This window comes from Myodes glareolus, chromosome 9 (assembly GCF_982192425.1).
Source record: "Myodes glareolus chromosome 9, mMyoGla1.1, whole genome shotgun sequence".
NCBI lineage: Eukaryota > Metazoa > Chordata > Mammalia > Rodentia > Cricetidae > Myodes > Myodes glareolus.
In genome coordinates this window covers 64,903,699-64,924,991 of record NC_142034.1, presented here as the reverse complement: position 1 = coordinate 64,924,991, position 21,293 = coordinate 64,903,699, and the positions used below count along the sequence as shown (strand labels likewise).

Sequence of the window (21,293 nt, the reverse complement as noted above, 5' to 3'; positions counted from 1 at the left end):
CTCTCTGAGTGTCCCCATCTCATGCTGTGACAGCCTTGCTCTGCTCTGCACACAGGCTCCTCCTGGGTCACCTACAGGTCTCACAGATCTTCAGGGAAGGGCTCTCAGGAAGATGCTGAAAGCTCTGGGGCCTCGTGAATGCCTCTCCATTTTCTATCAAAAGCAGACAGTTGGTGGGACCACCCGAACTCCCGGCACTCGCAAGGCTGGAGCAGGATTCTGAGTATGGTCAGTCTGCGCGACATAAAGAGACCCTGTCTGGCAGAGGTCTCCTCCCAAGAACAGGGCCTATTATGCAAGCACAATGAAAGTATTGAACTATGACAGGCATGGTGGTTGTACGCCTTTAATCCCAGTAGTCAGGAGGCCGAAGCAGGAGGAGCTCCCTGAGTTAGAGGTCAGCCTGGTCTACATGGAGAGTTCCAGGCCAATCAGGGCCACATAGTGAGACCTAAATAAGTGAGACTAAAAAAGGATTTTTTTTTTTTTAAAAAAAGCAAACAAAACAAGTATTACCACACTGATCTGGATCTTCCTTAGGGCCCTGAGGTGTCCCCCTCCCAGACTCCACATTTCCCTTCCTCCAGCCCCACACTGGGGGTTCTGCTCACTGTGCCTCCAAAGCAGTTTCCTGTGAATCCTGGGAGGCCTCCCTGGAACAGTCACCCCAACACTCCCCCACAGAACCTGACCATTCAGTCTTCCTACCCCAAACCTTGTCAGTCTGTCCAGAATCCCCGTGTGGGGAGGCTCAGAAGTGCCTCTGGGTCAAGAGCAAGCAACCTGTGGCTTTTCTGCTCAAAAGGGTCAAGGAAAAGTTTGTTTGGAGAGTCTGTTAGGATGTGGTGCCTAGCTGGAGGAAGAGGAACCAGACAACCAGACTCTGTAGACTACACCGAGGAGTCAGGGACACAGGAGAGCCCAGCCTACAGAACCTCCCAACAGAATCAAGCTTTGAGCACATTCCTGGAACTTAAGAACACACGGGTGTGAGAACGCACAGCACCTACTGAAAGGTGCCTACGACCCACGCATCCTCCCAGTGGCACCCACATGCGCTGCTCGTCACTCAGCCTGTGCTAGACACCAGGCAAGCCTGCCCCCGGCCTTCACGGACGTCCCTTCTGGCCCCGGGTCTGGGCAGTACCTCAACTTACAGACCACACAAATCCCAACAACTGCTGCTCAGAAATGAGATTCTCAGAATGTTCGAGCACGTCTTAAGGAGCTGCTGGGTGATGCTCTCTCTTTCCATTTGAAACATGTGGATGTACACTGGTGTGGGACCCCAGGAGAAAACCTCTTGTGAAAGCCACAGGTTCCCACATACCACCCTCTGAACTCTACCTTTTTTTTTTTTAAAAAAAATTGTATTTATTTTTATTTTTTGTGTATTAATATTTTGCTTAAATATATGTCTGTTTACCATGTGTGTACCTGGTGCCCATGGAGGTCAAAAGAGGGCATCAGATCACTTGGACCTGGAGTTATAGGAGATTGTCAGCCATGACATGGGTGCTTGGGAATCAAACAGACATTTCCACACACCAGTGACCTTGTATCCACACACAAGGGGGGCCAGGTGAAGGGGTACATACCCATAATCCTAGCACTTGGATGGCTGAGACAGGAGGACTGCAGTAAGTCTGAGGCCAGCTTGGACTAGAGTGAGAACCTGTCTCAAAAAAACAAAACACAACCCACAGGATACCCTCCTTCCCTGCACAAACAAACAAGCCCAGAGTCCTAGTGGCCCACTGGGAAGGGGCTTGTGGAAGAAGCTCCTAGCAGAGACGTGGGAACCCGCACTGAAGACGCACAAGACCAAGCAAAGGCAAACAGTAAGGCATAGCTTGGGCCCTCTTCAAGCAGGCACCTAGGCACATTTCTGAGTAGCCTGGGGATCCGCACTGTGTCTGTTTCCCTAGAAGCAGAGACATCTGCTGTGGAGGCACTGTGCTGGGGGCGGGCTGCACTTGCAGCGTTCACCCGTCCCCACACACGTGATGAGAAAAGGCTGTCTGAAAGGGCAAGGCCAGCAGAATGTCTGGTCGTGGTCATCAATTTACTAGATTAAGCGCTGTCTAGGAGTGGTGAGACATGCCTGTGTGTCTGGGAAATGGGGTGTGTATGCTTCCAGAGGGACAGGGACTAGGGAAAAGGGGGTTGCCCTGACTGTGGGCAGCCTAAAAGGGTGGTGGAGGAAGCAGTGTGTGCTAAGGGTGCAGGCCCCCTCTCTCTGAGAGTGCGTGGCTGCCACCAGCTTCCATTATCTTTGACCTACAAATGCAGAACCAAGACCAGTGTTCCAGGAGCTTCCAGGCCTTCAGAGCTGGGGCTGCCGGAGGGTCCGGAGTCTTGGCCTGGTGTTTTCTGACTCTCCAGGGTACACATGGCTGTGCTTGGACCCAGCCCTATGACGTAAGCAATCCAGTAAACACTCTTTTATAAGACATACACCGAGGCTACTAAATTTGTTCCTCTACAGAAAGCTAACTGACGGCCAAGATAAGGTGGTAGGGCTACAGCAGCATCTTAACGGGAATCAATGCCTGTGGCAAGTGAACAGCAGAGTTAGACCAAGTACTCATCCCTCAGAATGACTGGTATCTTCTTTACTGTTCGGCAGAAATGGTGAAAAGATGACAATATGATGTGATTGTGCACGGCAACCTGGGTCACAGTCCCACAACGGCAGCACAAAGCTGGGGTCTCAGTGAGGACAGGGAGGATGGCTATGCCGTGGTAGCCATCCTTACCTGAACAGGGCTTGGCCCACATGCTAAGGGCACCTGGAAAACACATCATACTCATGCATGTCGTGATTCCTCTTGGTGGCCCTCCCTTAGGAAGGTGTCACAGTTCCACAGCACCACGAATGGCTTCCAGGTTCCAGTGCAAAGGACACAGGGCTGGACACAGCAGAATCAGGAGCGCCATGCCAGGGGGACCGCTCTGCAACTCGCTCCGCTACAGCAGCTTCCTCATACGCCGGTTATGCTTGTCCACCGTCAGAGTGGCCTGGTCCACAGCCACGGTGATGCCATCCAGAGCTTCATCCTGGCGCTCGAGCTCTGCCTCAGTGTCCAGTGCCAGTCCCTTCAGCTTGCTCAGGATCTGGGGAAGCACAAATGACAAGCATGTACATATTTCCATCCTTCTCACAATAGTGAAAGCCATGAGGACAGCGTACAGAGCTGCTGCCTGGGCTTGGCCTCCGCACTAGGCCTAACCCTGTGTAGTGGCATTTCAAATATATTTTAATAAATAAAGACTGCCTGAAGATCTGAGAGTAAAACAGCCCCACTGGTCAGCCTTATAGACCAGGTTATGGTAACACACACATTTAATCTCAGTAGCCACTGAAACTGTCATAGAAACTGGGCAGTGCATGCCTTTAATCCTGGCCCTAGAGAGGATTACAAAATGGGAGGAAACAGCTCTTAGATATGCAGTCTTCTTCTGAGATTCCCAGAGGCAGGATCGCAATTTCAGATTGAGATTGAGGTAAGAGCCAATGGCTGACTGTTTTTCTTTTCAGATCTTCAGGTTGAATCCCAATTTCTCACCCTGAGTTTTTATGAATCGTGCTTCAACCCTGTTATCCCAGGATGCAGCTGCCCGCCATCATCAGGTGTGCATGGCCATCCCCAAAAGGCCCTAAGTGAAACCATTGTGGACCTGGGCTAACCGAGTCATGAGGCTGCATGGCTCCCACCGTCAGACAAACACGGGAATGAACCTTGAGCTCAGCACAGCAGTGCGCTGGTCATGCTACAGCAGCTGTGTGTGTTTGTGCCCACAGCTCTCTTGCCAGCAAGGGACACAAGCATTCAGACCCGTGTAAGTCACCAGATGTTGGTAATGGCGAAAAGTCCCCTCACTAGGCTCCCCCTAAAATGCATCCTCATCATTAAATGACAAATGCCTATAATTTAATAGGCTACACCCAACACAAGGTCACTTTAAAAATGTAAGGCTGGCCATATTTACCCTAGGGCAGAGATCACCGAGGGCCTGAGAACAGGTTAATGTGTCCATGGGGAAAGTAACAGACCACTGCAGGCCAGAGAGGTCAAGGAAACCCATCTCCCCTTAGCTACCCACATTCACATCTGTGATCCACGTCATACTCCAGGCAGCTTTATTTTCCTGCAGTTCCGAGCCCCTCACACTGGGGCTACTCTATGCTCTCATGAAACTGGGCTAAGCAGCTAATATTCCCAAGCTGACGGAAAGCATACTAAAAGAAAACAGCGCCCACCACTTTGTGATGACTGTGAACACCTTCTTCTGGGGAAAGAGGACTTGAGGAACCTGAGTCATCGGGACATCTTGGTCACAATCACTGTCTCCCCACAGCTGTTATGGCAGAGATGGGCCCCTAACGTCTGTCGAGTGACTACATTACAACCTAAGACCTTCCCTGACCTCTACCTGATGACATACGAAAGCGTCCTACGAGGGTCTGGCACGGCTACCACACACCTCTGGTGGTCCAAACGGCTCTATCACTCACCTAGCTGGTGCCCCTAGTCACACACTAGGTGCTCAGTTCCAGTTCACAGAGGCACCCTTACTCACAGGCTGGCATTTCCACCAGTTTGGCAACCTGGCCAAGCTGTGTATTTGACTAATAACATACAGCACAAGCAGGAGAAGCCAGGACAGTAAGCCTAAGTTCTTTCCCAACAGCTAGAGTCACACAAGCCATCCGCACAATAAACTGCAAACTTAAAAGGCCTGTGATGGGGCCACCAGTGGGTCTTGGGAGCTCCTCTAAAGACAGACACAGAGACTGTGACAGACTGGGACAGCCCGTGTCTCCCCATGAACACTGCTATCACAAGACAGAGCACGCTACCTGCAGTTCTAGGTCTGCTCCCCCAGAAGTCAGCTCGAACTCTGAAAACATGCTGTGGGGTTAGCTCTGGGGATGGGCGGTGACATCATACAGTAAGTCTTTCCATCTCCTACACTGGCGACCTCACCTAGTGGACACCAGACAACAAAGGAAAACAAGGAAATGAGTCCCCTAAACCCATCCCACCCCTCTCTCTCGTCAATCGTCCTCTCACCTGCCTGCCACTTATGTCACCTGACAAGGCCCCCAGCCTCCAACGGTCAGGCCATACACAGTCCCAGTCTGCTTCTCTACAGACTCTGAGTCTGTGTGCACGTGGGTTCATAAGAGCACACGTCTTTCCAGAGGGTATAAATATACTGTGATGTGCTGATAGCGCAATTCTCAGCCAGCGCCCTGTCCTGAAGGTATATGCGCCATGGTCTGGAATAGAAATGTTTTAGACTATGGCCTCTTTTAAACCAGGAGCCAAGTCCTGCCAGAACTCTGGACACCTCAGCTTCTAGTCAGTCATGTGTGGGTCCTGTAGCCTCTCAGCCATGGCTCACTTAGTAGACAAGACACAGTTTGTCTTGTTTGTGTCTAAGAAGAAAAGGGGGGAAGAAAATGAAAGCCGCCCATGACTCAAAGTAGATGACAGGTTGGCACCCCCCCAACCCCAAATCTGCATCTTTCTGAGCTGATGTGACACCATTGCAAAACACTACACCTGAGCTCATGGGACAGGCCACATCCAAACACACAGGCATGAAGGGGCACACCTGCAATCCCAGCAAGATCAGGAGTTCAAGGCCAGTCTCAGCGACACACGGAGTTTGAGTCCAGCCTTGATTACACAAAACCCTATCTCAAAACAACAAAAATAAAGCATAAAACAAAGCCTCTGAAATGTGGGTACAGTGTTACCTACTGTCTGAGATCACTTCAAGCATGTGTCAAAGGCACACATAAAACAGGTGAATTTCATGCTTAGACTAGGTCCCAGTCCGAGGCTATCTCACGTCTGAGAAATATTTCAAAATCCTAAATAATTCAAAACCAGTATGGTCCTGAGTGCTTCAGAAAAGGAATGTTCAGCCCACGTGAGCTGGATTTTATTACTTCATCTACATGCTTGTGTGAAAACTAAAAATACACGATCAAAGTACACTTCCAGTTTTGTTTCCTGTTGTTTACTTTTTCATTCTCTAGTTATTCTAAACAAAAGCTTGAACTGTGTGCCCCCTGCCGTGCAACTCACAGAACTTAATTTTAGAAAGTGTTCGTTTTTTTTTTTTTTTAATCTCAAACTTTTAAAAAATAAGGTCCAGAAAAGCTGTGTGCTGGCCATGAGCGTTGGAGCTCACTGGATCCAGACTGAGCCAGCTTACAAGAGACATAATCACTAGGCTGGCATTAAATGCCACCGGGGGATGACTCAGTCACAGCACCAGGGCACTGTGAGAAATCACACGTCCCTGAAAACAGGGCAAGGATCTATCTCATCTGGGCCTGGAGGAGGCACTGTCGTGTCCTGGATGCTGAGCTGCAGGACCTACCCAGCCCTCACAGCCCAAAGTGCCATAAAGCTGCAGTGCAGGAAGAAACAATGCATTCTTAAATGACCACAATTTGAGGAGTGAAAAGTGAATGCATCCAAAATACACTTCAAAAAGTAAACAAACAAAAGTCATTGATTGGTCAGGTATAGTACACACAACACAGAAGTCCTATATGTCAGTGTGAATGTCAGCCAGGACAAACATGAATGCTAGCTATATGAAACAGGATCAAGGGACACAGGACATTATGTCCACAAAGATCACCTCTATGATAGAGTCTGTGAAACAAACAAAATATCACCGCATTTCCAACTGCCATCTTCCTGAAAAGCTAGGTCGACTGTCCCTGCCTTGTGCACAGCGAAACTGCAGCAAGAGAGAGGCTATGTGTGAGATGAGGGCGCAGTGCGGCTCAGCCCCAGAATTACATAAACCGGGTGTGGTGGTGTCTGCCTGCAATCTCAGCACTTGGGAGGTAAAGTCAGAAGACCAGAAATTCAAGGTCATCTTGACTAGGCTATGAGACCTTCTCAAAGGAAAAAACAAGAAAAAAATAAATCAGTGAAACTGTGTAGTCTGTGACGTCTGCTTAATAGTCAAAGAATAAAGAATACTCACATGTAATAATCGTGGCCCAAACAGCCGACTGCCTATCCAAGTTTCAGCATTTTATTGTACAAACACTCAAAATACAGGCTGGTTGCTATTTAATCTTTGATTTGGAAAAACTCTCACCATTTTTTAAGTCTTAAAAATAGAACTCATTCCAAATAGGCTGCTAAGACCCCTTGGCCTGTCTGCCAGAATGCACTTGGAATTAATTAATCCTGCCCATACTGAAAAGACATCCAGCAGCTACTAGGTCCGCAAATACAGAAAGTCACAGAGCTAACCTTCTAAGCACTAATACCGTTAGAATATTGGGAGCCTTTTTTCTTTAAGAGAGGGATTGAAGTAATTAAATAGCACCACGCACATTCCATATAACAGGGGATGGAAAGAATGGAGCTCATGAAGTCTGGCCAAACCTTAAAAACAGTTGTTCCCTCTGTGGCCCAGGATGACAAGCTGTCTAGTCATCAGCACATAATGCTGCCAGCCTCTGACATACCCAGGAGCCCCTTGATGGGCCCTCTCTGGCTGGGAGTCAAAGACCAGGCTCAGATGGATGTTCCCACAAGTCCCTGATATGCAGCAAACAAGACTGCCTGCCACTCTGTGCAGACTGCCTAACCGTCAACCCGTGCAGGACAGGCAAGGCATGTAAACATGTGCAGGCGTGTGTCCAGGAAAGTCTGGGAAGCTATGGATACAACACAACAATCAGCTATCAGCAGTCAGCACCACTGTCCACGAGTCCCGTCAGCTCCTCCTCAGTGTCTGTGGTAGGAGAAGGGAACAGTTCAGGTGACTTCAGGCAGGAAGTAGAGAGGGACACAAAAGATCAGGGAAGGAACAGATACCCACTCCCCTCACAACACACACACACACACACACACACACACACACACACACACAGAGCTGTGTGCCTAGGACGAGCACAATTGCCGCTCTGCAAGGGGCTATTCCCAGGGAATCCTTGAGGAGGGCTCTCTAGCCTAACTGGCCTCGAAAGGCCCATGAGTCCTCAAGGCTGCTCTGGACAAGAGCTCACAGCCCAGCGGTATGTGACGAGTGGTCTATCTGCACGACGCTGCCTGGACTGGAGACAAGCACACCAACACAGCCCTGGCTGGTAGCCAGGTCATACCAGGGACACCAGAGCAGAGAGAGAGAGACTTCAGCCTCCTTGCCATTTCTACACTGTCCGTAATGACAGCACATTATGAAACCAAAGTTGACTGAGGCAGTTTCGATGCACTGACCACATGGACGTGCCCATGGACGTGCCCACACACTCTCTCTCAAGGGGTCTTGGCCTCACGATGTGGAGCTGAGCTGTCAAGACAGTCTAGCTTTCTGTGTGCCCACACATGCTGCAGCACACTGGTTGCTGTCTTCACATAGACTCTTAGGAAAGATGCCCTGCTCCACCTTGTCAGAGGACCCCAGGATATGGGGATGAATCTGAGCACCTACAATTATTGTGAGCTGGGCTGTCTGCTCTCAGCTCTTCTTACACTGGCTCACCCAGAAACTGTGAATTTTCCTACAGTGAGAAATTAGCAACCATTTAAGAACAGAGCTGGGATAAATCAAGCTGTCTGCAACTCTGAACGGTTCTTCCAGTTGGGCCATTAACATGCTGTGGAGAAGGTAAGGAGGGAAAGTTGGCTTTCACAACAGTGGAGCCCGAGGGGCTGCAGGAGCAATGCTCTGCTGCAATCCATCACACGCAATGCTCACAGACCACCCTAGTCTCACGTCCCAGTGGCTGCATTCCTAGGGGCTCCTGGTGGTCTGGGGCTGGCAGGGAGGGTGGGTGTGAGGCTCCGCTCTCATAGTCTCCCCCATACCATGGTGTGTATGGGCTTGTTTGTGCCATTTCTGGGGGGACTTAGAGACGGCAGAGTAGCTGAGCTCAGGTCTTCAGGGATCTGTGGGCCTTGAACCACTTCTGGCGGCCGGCTGCCAGGGACAAACAGCTGTTCTCACTTGAGGGTCAGCGTGAGGCCTGAGTACACAGGTCCAAGGCTACACAACTCATAGGTGACCTCCAAGTGAGTCAAATGTTTGCAGAAAGACGGATCTTTACTACACAAAACCAGAGACACAGGGAAGATGTACTGAGGAAGATGTACTGAGGCATGGTTCCCTGGATTCCGAGCAATGGGAGGGCCTCGGACTGCTTCACGATGTGCCATCTGCTCTTACCCTGCTGTATGAAAGGGGACAGTGACAATCACACCAGACACAATGCGTTATAAGGCAAGGGTGCAGTACCTACACCTCCCATCTTGGTATGCGCTGTGTTTGTGCTGCATGACGACAGACAGACGGAAGGACAGACAACCCCTAAGCCTGTTCATCCCTTATTTGTCTGACAGGCGTCAATAACATCAAAACTCAAGAGCTGCTTCCCAGTCGAGACCAAAGCTACTGCGTACTTGTTACCTACTGTGACCAGCTACAGAAGAGTCTCTGGAGAGATCACGGAAGGGAATGCAGGGCTCCAGTGGACTACTGCCACCCCACCTGAGCACCACAGTCGAGAATATGGGTGAGAGCACATGCAGCCTCGCTGTGCTAACAACACCCTAATACCCAGAGTCTGGGGGCCGCTCCCCATCAGCAACAGTCGCTCCTCAGCAGTGTGTCCTCTAACTCAGCTCAACTCTGGTACCTACTGCACGGAGAGTGTTAGATCTCAAGGCTGGGGGCTCAGTCCCCACTATGTCTCCACTCCAGGGGCAGAGGTAAGCCCTCCCCTGATGACCAGCAGTATGTCAGTGTTCTTGGCTTGTACTGGCTTGTTCAAGCAGTTCACAGAACTTAGAGAACACTAGCTTAGGTTGCCTGGTTCATCGTAACAAAGAGATGCAGGAGGCCAGGTATGGGTACAGGGCGGGGCTTCCATGCCTTCTGTGGGCACTCACCCTTAGGTCCTCCAATTGTTCAGCTGTCGGGAAGATGTCTGAAAACGTCTCTAGGCATTTATGGAGGCTTCATTATATGGGGGTGGGTGATTAAAGCACTGGCCATTGGTGACACACTCAACCTTCAGTCTTTCTTCTGAGGTAAGGCTGAGGTCTTCACAACCAGTTTTGCCCTGGTTTTTCGGTAACCAGCCCCACCCTGAAGTTACTCTGGTGGCTGTGGCTACTGGCCAGCAGAGGGATCATTAGCATGGGAAAATACTTCACTTTTGGATTCCCAGGATTTTAGGAGTGAAGCAGAGTATTCCATGCTTCAGTGAATTTCTCCAGCATACATCATATGCCAGGGAACGAATCTCATTAAATGTATAGTGACTGAAATAATAAGTCTCTTCTCTGACCACAGCAGAATCAAAGTAGAAATTTGGAAAGCCATAACACTCATACATATACACAAATTAAACAGCAGCCCTGAATAAGCCAATGAAAGGAAATTAGTAAATTCTTAGAGACAAATGAAAATGAAAACACAACACAGGAAACAAACTGAACCCATATGGGACAGATTGCAGAGTGCCGGCGACTTGACGTGAGGAACTCCATGACTTACCACGTTAGTAGCACGGTCGGAAAGACTGTCCACCGACAAAGGAAGGGCATCAACAAGAGCCAGCATATCTTCCTGGTTAAATGCTCAGACACAGAACAGAGGACCTTCTTCTAGAGGATGCACAGCATCTACCAACAGGGCACCCACACCCTCAAGGTCAAAAGAGTTAAGAAAGGGGCTGCAGAGATGGTGCAGTGGTTAAGAACACTGACTCTTCTTCCATAGGACCTGGGTTCAATTCCCAGAACCCACAGGTCAGCTCACAACTGTCTCTCATGCCAATTCTAGGGGGTCAGATGCCCTCTTCTGGCTTCTGAGGGTATCGGGCATGCACGTGGCACCACAGACATGTGGGCGAACACTCATACACAAAATAAAAAAAAAAATTTCTAAATGGTGAAGCAAGAAAGGAAAAAAATGTAACAGTCTTGGGAAGGCAGCACTGAGATGACTCCCATGTGCAGAGGGTCTTGTCTGACTGCAGAAAACCTAAGACTCAGCTACAAAAGTGAACAGGCCGAAGCAAAGAACTCAGTACAGGACCAAAGTAACAAAAACCTGTAGCTATCTATTGTAGCAGCAAAGGACTGGAAAAGGAAGCTGAGAAAATCATTCAGCTCACGATAGCATCCTAGAGAATGAAACAGCAGCCTAGCACAAGAGGGGAGAGGTGCACTGACTGAAGTTAGAGACTGAAACAAACAGAAAGATTCCCTAGGTGCTGGGCCAGAAGGCTGTCCTGGCCACGGAACCTCCCAAAGTGACCTGGTGCAGGCATGGTCAAAATGCAAGCTGCAGTTTGTAAACCAAAATGGAAAGGCTAAACTTCATGCTCTTGTGGAAGGGACCTAGAATAGTCAAAGCAGTTCTCACACAGAATGGGAGCTGGATGTGCGGTATACATGTGCAATCCCAGCACTTGGGAGGCTGGAGGCTCGGGAGTTCAAAGTCAATATTGGCTACATAACGAGTGTGAAGGCAGTCTGGGCTATATGAAACCCTGTCTCAAAAACTAAAATACAAATGAGAGAAGTATGACACACTTAGCAATTTTAGACGCACATAGCAATTTTACTAAGGAGCTATAGTAATCAGAACACTGACCAGTAGACCAGAATAAAGAATAAGAAGAGTGAGAAACCCATACTTCTATGGCTAATGGACTTTCAGGGCCTCAAGACAACTCAAAGTGGGAAAGTGGTTCACTAGCGACACTCAGCACCTCCTCTCACTACAAACTGTTCAAGGTATGGACCCTGAACTCAGGCTGGCAGACAAGAGGGTCCTCCTGGGCTCTATCCTTACAGGCTATGTGTGACCCTTGCCCATGAAACCTGCAGCACACGTGAGGGTCATCATGGTACATGGCCCTGTGTGAAGAAGACCCATGGTCTCAGTGTGCAGATAGTGTGGGTGCAAAAGTTGAGACAGTGATGCTCTGGCCAAGGTGATGGGCACTGAAGACAATGAGCCATGTTCCACATTTGCTCAAACGGAATTAAAAGGCAGAGATGGCAGACATGAATTTCTTTAATTTTTTTATTATATTTATTTTTGGGGTTTTTTTGTGTATACATGTATGTGGTGGTGAGAGGACAATTTGTTTTTATTTTGTCATTTTTGTTTTGTTTTGAGACAGGGTCACACTGTGGAGCCCTAGTTGGCCTGTGCAGATTAGGTTTCCTCGATCTCACAGAGATTCTCCTGCCTCTGTCTCCTGATTTCTGGGGATTAAAAACATGTACCACCATTTCTGGCATAGAATAACTTGTGAAATTTAGTTTTCTCTTTCTTTCTTGTAGGTCCTAAGGGTCAAACTTGGGTCATCAGGCTTGGCAGCAAATGCCTTTACCCCGAGTCACTTCACTGGCCCACAAATTTCTTGAAGTGGGTTATATAACCAATAGAGAACCACAGCTTCTTTCCAGAAATCTACAGCTAACTATCCAGGTAGGTACAGGTACATGGGGAGCTGGGGTGTAGGGAGCAGGCAGTGGACTCTAAAGATAAACATCAAGCTGCAAGACCAACATGCAAGGCAGCCCTCTGCTGCCGTGTGAGGAGCCCAGCACACCTGCCGAGCATGGCACGAGCTCTTACACAGGGGCATCCTTTCTCTGCTGCAGTCTGCTGTCAGGCTAGGCGTCTCCTGCCCACAATCCACCACATCTGATCACCCTGATCTCTACTGTAGCTTCCCAGTAAAAGGTTAAGTGAGAAGAAGAACCTTTCAACTCAGGTCAGGACACAGAAACAGAGACAGGAAGACTCTGCATGAACCTGGACAGCCCTGCTTTGGGAGAGCAATCTCCATTTTCTGTTTTATCATTTGTCAGTCCATCACCACTAACAATGCATGGCTCTGCAGAGCCCTTGAACCGAATGCAGCCACAGTTCTGAGGAGGAGCAGACACTATGCCAGTTGTCAGTTGAGGGGCTTTGCCAAGTCAACCAGGGGATTGGTTTCCTTCTGGCCTCCTGGGCTCTTTCTCCCTTAGCCGCAGTGACGCGGCAGTCGGTGGCCACAGACCGCGCACCCACTCAGCCCACTCCCGCCCCTGTGTAATCCTGGCCACCTCCCCATTAGCATCCCCAACTGCAATTTAAATCACCAGGACACATCTCAACATAATGGCTTTAATAGCATCTGCAACCAAAACCACAGCTGGAAGGAGGAGGATTTCTTGCATTTTTGTTTTCCCCAGAATTTAACTCATTCCTACTTGTGCGTGAGCTTCAACTGAACAGCCAGGAATTCCTCTCTAAATATGAAACATGTGTTTTACCTTGAAAAGACCATTTCATGTAAAGCTAGGCTGCACCCCCTGACCAGTACAGAGTTCCCACCTGCCCAGTCTGGCATCACAGACCCCCTTCCAGCACCACTGATCTCAGTGTCCCAACACTAAGACCTCTATACATAGTACCCAGTGTTGCCAACACGGACCACTCCAGGACCTCTAGGTACTGCCACAGACAGGCACTGTGAGTCCTACCCCATTCCTGGCCTGGGCTATGTTCATCCTGACATCTTCCCGTCTGACCCTCAACTTCAGGATGAAGGCAGACAGATGTGATGCTCACAAACGGGACGGGTCTCTCGACTACACGACCATCATTGCAGTTAACAAGGGAAGTTCTGCCTTCTGCAGACAGCTGCACACTGTGAGGCTCAGACGTTATCATAAAGGTCGGCATGAGGCACCCTCACATGCAGCCTCCTGAGGCCAATGCATTCTTGCCCAGACTCTCAGGAGAGTCCTCGGTGGAAACTCAGAGATGTGGGCCTTGACACACCAGGCTTTCTCAAAAAATCTCATACAAGCAAGACCATACCCAGAAGGTCTTGAGGACAGTATGAATAGTGATTTACGGAAGATGCTGGTCACAGCTGGCAGTGTGCCTGGGTCATGCTTAAACATAAATACTGGACCACGAAGAAAAGAACAGGGGTCTATGGTTAAAGTAACTCACAGAAAAGATGACTTCCCCCACCTCTCCAAAGAGGAAGCTGCTGAGCTCAGAGAAGTCTGTGCCTATGCAGACACATAACTGAAGTTTACTGAATGGCTGTTTACACTCATCTCTCAGACAGACAGTGTTCTGCTTGAGGATGCCTGCTCCCCAAACAGAACCCTGTATTTACTAACAACTCCCACAGATGAGGGGCAGAGCGGTTACCATCTTAAATGCAGCTGCAGGTCCTGACTAGAACAGACAGCCTCATGGCAGGTCCAGGGCAACGTGAACACTGACTCGGCATTTTAATCATGGTTTTGTTTTTTTTAAAAGATTTATTTAGCTTCTCTTTATGTATATGACTCTTGTCTATATGTGTGCATGTGCACTATGCGCAAGCTGTACCCACAGAGACCAGAAGGAGGCAGTCCAGATGGTTGTGAGCCACCATGTGGTTTCTGGAAACCAAACCCAAAAAGCAAGTACTCTTAATTGTTAAGCTGTCTCCTCAGCCCCCACTTTTCATTTTCTAAATCAATAGGATTACATTTACTCATCATGCATGTATTCATGCATGAATGTATGTTTATATGTACACACGCATGCAACTCATGATCCTACTGCCTCATCCTCACCCTCCTGACTTCTTAACAGCTCTTATCCAGTCGTTGCTTTTTGTTGTTTTGTTTTTAGAGAGTCTTTCTCACTCTCCTCAGAGAAACCCATCCCATCCTACCGGCTCTCTTATCTTCTAAGGACAGACACTGAAACATCTGCAAGGAAAATGGCATGCTGATGAGGTGATTCTTCCAGATCAGGAGCGCCAACCACACTGTCCAGGGTCACCGCAGAGAGGTAAATGTCAAGTATTTGTGTCGAGTGCTTAACTTTCAGCCATCTGAGAAGAAGTAGAAAACTCCTTCCAGAACCTAATGCTAAATATGAGAGATATGAGCAAGCTAATTTACCCTTAAGTGGACATACATGGTTCTAGAGGAGAACATGTGTTCATGTACAGCACACAACATACAGTACCTATATACCATAAACACATGGACACAGAGCATATGCATACTGCACAGTCACACGTAAGTAGACAGAGTACACACATACTGTGCAGAACAGGCACAGCACATATATAGTATGTACACATACAATCCACACCCACGCATACATACATATACAATGGAAGGCAACTGTATGTGCACAGAGTGTGCACAATGCAAGTTTGTATGCCATGAAACTAGAGAGTTTGGACGGCAGCTGCATTCCTGTCCTTCCTCCAACTACAAAAACACAGCAAAGCCTGGGAACAAGCAGCTTCTTTTAGAGCAGTGGTTCTCAATCTTCCTAATGCTGCAATCCTTTAATGCAGTTCTTCACGTTGTGGTGACCCCCACCCATAACATTATTTTCGTTGCTACTTCATAACTGTAATTTTGCTACTGTTATGAATTGTAATGTGAATATCTGTGTTTTCCAATGGTCTTAGGTGACCCCTTTGAAACTCCCCCAAAAGAGTTGAGACCCACAGGTTGAGACCCACTGTCTTAGTGAAAGGCATGCATAATCCAACAAGGGCCTGTCTTCAGGTGGGAGAGGGATGAGGCCCAGGCAGTGAGGACAGAGATGCTGAGCTGGTCCACTGAGGCAGTAGGGATCCTCTACCTGTGTCAGCTCCTGGGCTTCCCCCTCAGAGAGTAGTGGCCAGTTCCTCTGCAGTTGCAGCTGCTCGCCTTCCTGGCCTCCCATGGGCAGCTCTCGGGGCGGAGTGCAGCCCATCAGTCTGGAAGCTGGAACGGAAAGCTGAGGTCAGTGGTGAAAACTGTCGGAAGGCGCAAACCACACACAAGCATTCAGCAGCTCACAGAGGGGCATTTAAGACTGCCACAGGCTTTGGCCTGAGGAGCACATCTGAGTGTCCATATGGGTATGTATGGGCCTTGGCGGCTGGGCCTCTCCTGAGCTGAATGCTTCACATCAAGGTAACACTGTAAACACCCAGGGCTAATTCTGAAAGTATTTCTTGAGAGAAGGACCTTTGATTCACATGTACAATTTTTAAAGATGTGGCATATAAAACACAAGATCTGTTGAACCCTAGTGAAACATACATATAACACATCACCAGGAAATGTGGGGACAGTTGAGCTATTTCACAGAACACTGCGGTTCCAGAAAGCACAGGAAATGGCCAGCTATTGGAGCCAAGTGGAGCTACATGTACAAGCCTGCCCTACTCCAGTCTTAGTGAGTCAGAGCCACCCATCCTGTGGTCAGGCAGGCCTCAGCTCAATGGGGCAGCTCAACAGCTCACACAGATCAATACACACCTGTGTGCTGGATAATCTCTGCACCCAAGATAGAACAGCTGGCAGTAACGGTGTAACTGGTGTGATGCAGTGTGGCTCCTGGTGGCTGCCATGGCACCTGTTCTTTATGTAGAGAGCAATTCCAGCCACAAACCCAGAGCTTCCTAGCCCAGATAAGGTCTGAGACTGAGGTCTGCTCTTTGCTCTTCCCTACAATAGGGAGCACCATGGGCACAGGGCAGGGGGGTGCGGGGGCGGAGAAGAGGGGCACAGGGCAGGGGGTGCGGGGGCGGAGAAGAGGGGCACAGGGCAGGGGGGTGCGGGGGCGGAGAAGAGGGGCACAGGGCAGCAGCCAAGAGCATTTACTAGGCTGGGAGGAAACAGAGAGAGCAGTCTGACGAGCAGCCTGAAAAGCAGTGGCTTTTCCACATCTCTAAGCTAGGCAAGGGAGAGCAGCCTGGAGCTCGCTGCCACACAAGGAAAGGAGGCACAGCTCGGGGGCGCTTGGTGGGCTGAGGGCAGGAACCAAAAAGATCAGTCACTGAGACATGACTGTCTTCCCCAGGAGAGAGACCAGGGCTTCCCAGCACAGCACTGAGTTCCCTTCCTCTGTATTGCTTCCAACTGTCTGACAGGCAGCCTCCTGAGAGACGCAGGAGTAGCAAGAAGTGGCCACACCCTCAGGAGGAAGGCAGGCAGGCAGGGTGAGGTCAGGCCCACAGGACTGTAGGCGAAGAGGTGAACACCCTTTTCAGCTCACCCACACTGCACACTTTAGTTGGTAAATCCAATTTACCAAATAGCAGAGTTAGGGCCCAACACCGGGACAGTGGGTTTCCTACTACATTCTTTTTTTTTTCCTTTTTTCTTCTTTTTCAAGACAGGAAGAGTTTCTCTGTGTAGATCAGGCTAGCCTTGAACTTAGAGATCCGCCTGCCTGCCTCTGCCTCCTGAGTGCCGTGATTAAAGGCATGTGCCACCACTGCATAGCCCCTACTACATTAAAAAAAAAAAAAAAACCAAAAAACCCAGCAACCCAAACTGATTACAAACTTGTGTTTGCCAGGAGCTAATAATGTGGTGGTGGCAGCTACGAACCTCCTCCACCCACATCCCAGGGCTCACTGCTGAGCTCCTCTGTCCATGGGAGTTCTTGGCTGGTACGTCCACTACTTTACAGGGAGTGGACACAACTAACCGGGATGGAAGCTGGGAAAAGCAATCATCAGTCTGAGAAGATAGTGGTAGGTAGGCTTGGGGTGGGAGCCCAGTACAAAGAGGGCTCTTCCAGGTAGGTGAGAGGGCAAAGAACTCCACTGCCTGCACTTGGGGTCCCTCTGCCTTGTGCCGACCAGCTCGTGTATCTGGGGCATGATGATCCTCTCCGCCTGGTCTGTAATTAGTGGTATACACTGTGACGTCACACTACACAGTCTCAGTGCTCCCATGCTGCTGAGGCCTTTCCCCAGAGCCTCTTGAGATCCTTAGTTGCAGAACTCTGAGCCACTGACCATGGCTGCTACCACACTTTAAGCTACGGGAGACTCTGACTGACTGAAGAAGACAACCAGACTGGTTGAAGCTTCCCCAGTGACTGAAACCTCCGGGTTGATACTGACTGACTGGACTTCAATAGCTTCAATAATCATGACTTCAACAAACAGAAAGCTGAAGCGGGACTCTCCTAATGACCCACAGGCACATGGAGTCTGGGACGCGTTCCATGAGCTGTGGGGTCAGCTAGGACCCATCGGAGCCGCAGAACTCTGCCACCTCCAAGGCTGGCTGCTGCTGTTCTGAAACATCTGAGAAGAATTACCGTAGCTCTGGACAGGGCAGTTCCTATCTCTTCCGTCACTACCGATTTGTTTAATACAAGCAGCAGAAATGGCTCCTGCAGCAAGGACGACTGCAGGGACAAAGAGACCTAAGTTAGTCTTAAGTCAGCTAGCGAAGGGACAGACACCGGCCCCCACAGACGGCCCTCTAGGACACAGCTCAGAGCAAGGACACCAAGCCTGACTCAGACAGATCCCCTCCGGTCTACGGAGCCTCACATCCCTCATCTGTACTTGGAAAGCAGCTCCTCTGGTAGGGGCTCCAGGCTGTATGGGGCCCGAGAAGCAGGCGCACAGGTCAGAACACAAAATGCACACTCATCCACAGGGCAGGACAGATTGAGGAAGGAGGAACAGAGGGGGCATATTGTGTTCCCACGGACACCCATACTTCCACAGTGACTCTGCAGCACACAGTTACACTGCAGCATGAAGGGCCAAGCCATTCTCCCTGCTCAACCTCCTGGCCAGCCCAGATCAGAACTGTACAATTCTGAGGACCCCGTCTTTGGACCCCATGAGCACCATTGCAGTACCACCCACGTCTGTATCCCCACAAACCCTGCCCTTGGCCCAGAGAGCCCCATCAGGTGAAAGGTAGTATGTGTATCATCACGGACCCTTGTGAGAGCTCAGCCAAACACAGCACAGGACTTGCACAATTGAGGACCTCATCCTGGGGCGCTGTCCCGGCTAGTTTTTATGTCAACTTGTCATAAGTTAGAGTCACCAGAGAGGAGGAAACCAATTGAGGAAATGCCTCCCTAAGATCAATCTGTAGGCAGCCTATAGGGCATTTTCTTATTGATTGAAGGGGAAGGGCCTAGTCATTATGGGTGGGGCTACCTCTGGGCTGATGTTCCCGGGTCATATAAGAAGGACGTCTAAGCAAGCCATAGGAAAAGCCAGTAAGCAGCACTTCTCCATGGTCTCTGCATCAGCTCCTGCCTCCAGGTTCTTGCCCTGCTTGAGTTGCTACCCTGACTGCCTTTGATGATGAACTGTTACATGGGACTGTGAGCAAAACAAGCCTTCTCTTCTCCCAACTTGCTTTTGCTCAAGGTGCTTCATCACAGCAATAGAAACCCTGACTAAGATAGATGCCTATATCCTAAGACTCCCAGAACTTCCCAGCTCTGCCTTAAAAGACAGTCAGGAACAGGTTATCATGTACTCCAGCAGCGCGTCGTCTATAGGCTTTTTAAGGCACTGTCAAAGCAAGGGAGCCCAGGAACCTACAACCACAGGACCCTGGATCTCTGGGGACAGAGGGACCAGGTGGAGGTAAGAGACTAGGTACCTGGTATGGGTGCTCCCTAGACATGACAAAGAGGCACACTAACATTAGGAGTTGATGACAAAGCATATTTGGAGCTAAGGGCAACATAGGACTCAAAACTGTTAAAACCCAGAGTTCATACCACAAACTCCAGGACACTCTGAATCTATCTATGCACAGAATCATTGAAGACAATGGATAAAATCACCCCGGCCTATGTGGATAAGGCAGAATTGAAACAGTGGTGAGTCTCGTATGCAGACTTATGCTCCACAACTTCATCACTATTCAATTATTCCATGAACTGAAACTCAGAGTCGGAGACACCTGCAAACTCGTGGCACCAAACAAGAGGCAATGACCCTGAAAACCTGGAAGTATTTTAGGCTCACATCTCTAAAGATGCCACGAAGAGGAACAGCAATCAAGCTGTGCTGTCCTAAGACAACATGCCAATCTTCCTGCACTCCAGGACCAGGCCCTTGACACTGGCAGCCTCTGTGGTCTGCAGCAAGCATTCACTACAGCAGTCTCTGGGGAGCTTCCCGGGGAAAGTTTAACTCCCAGCAGCAGAAGCTTGCCATGCTTCAAGACTGCCCCTGTGTGGCCATATGCACACAGCACAGCTTCAGAAGAGGCTGGGGCCTCGGCATTGCCTCCAGTTTCCACTTACCAGTGCTAAGATAGAAGCTGGCTGAGCACTGCAGCACATGAAGGTGTGGGCAAGGTGCCAACCCTCCCACCAACTGTGGACAAGAAAACCACTGAGTTCCCACCTACTTGGAAGCCATCTCCTCTACTAAACCTCAGTACATGTGAGCTTCCTGCACAGACCAGCCAGTTGGGAGGCACGCCCATCCACTAGAAGTGAGGATACCACTTCCCTTCAAGGACACTCAAAACACTTAAGGAGTCCCCAGGATACAAAAAATAACACAGACTGTCACGCTTCTAATGTTCCATTCACACACACACAAGAGCCCCTGTGATGGCCACTTTCCTGTGCCCCTTGCAAATGACAAGTCCCCAGTAACTCAATCAAATCCCAACATGCTGTTGCTAAGAGTATGGCTACGAAGACATCTCTGAAGTCAATGTCTATAATAAGGGAGGCTGGCCTGCACCAGTGGGGGGACTGCTCCGATCAGGAGTGGAAACAGGAAGTACACATATAGCTTTCCTAAAGACAGTGATATCTGAACAGTGAACCACTGCAGCTTGTGTACAAGCCTAGACCCTCTGCTAACACTAGGGGGTTGGCAGAACCCCTGACAAACAAGACCCATTGGATGGATGCCTATCTTGCAGTGAACCTCTATTACTTCATGAGTTATAGAAGCCACCAATCCAGTGACATGAAAACTTTCTTAGGAGGTCACCTTACTTGTAGGTCAATGACACCTCCTCAGTCCTTCCTCCACTGGGATAGCTGCCACCTTCCTAAGACATTACAATGTGTCCTACCTGAAGCCCCACCTCAAAGGTGGCATTTCCTCCCTCAGTCATCCTTCCCCTGGAACAGCTACCACCCACTCATAGTATCTCGTACATACTGGCTTTCATCATCTCCTTACTCCTGCCTCCGCTAGGACAGACCCCACTACTTGCTTCTCTGCTTGTAGCTCACTGGACACTCTTTTTGTTTGCTTGTCTGCACATATGTCTGCATGCCAGAAGAGGGCATCAGATCCCATTATAGATGGTTGTGAGCCACAAGTGGTTGCTGGGAATCAGGATCTTTGGAAGAGCAGTCAGTGCTCTTAACCACTGAGCCATCTCCAGCCCCAGACACTCCAAGTCTTGAAAGCCTCTCTTGGACGCTAAGCATGGCAACTTGTTTTCTCACACTGACAG

At 49.5% G+C, this 21,293-nt stretch overlaps 1 protein-coding gene across 6 annotated transcripts in view; it reads right to left on the bottom strand.

The window, feature by feature from the left end:
* Window positions 1-2,594: 2,594 nt before the first annotated feature.
* The window catches only part of Snap47 (synaptosome associated protein 47), a 45,899-nt gene continuing 27,200 nt past the window's right edge, over window positions 2,595-21,293 (bottom strand). For 5 of the 6 annotated variants that reach the window (XM_085694999.1, XM_085694996.1, XM_085694997.1 and 2 more), the window contains 3 exons: window positions 18,142-18,231; window positions 15,679-15,803; window positions 2,595-3,117 (listed from right to left, as the gene is read on the bottom strand). In XM_085694999.1, the coding sequence (XP_085551125.1) occupies window positions 2,971-3,117; window positions 15,679-15,803; window positions 18,142-18,231 (362 nt within the window). In that variant the 3' untranslated portion in view covers window positions 2,595-2,970. The remainder of the gene's footprint in view (window positions 3,118-15,678; window positions 15,804-18,141; window positions 18,232-21,293) is intronic. The other variant, XM_048440059.2, reaches the window with a different exon arrangement.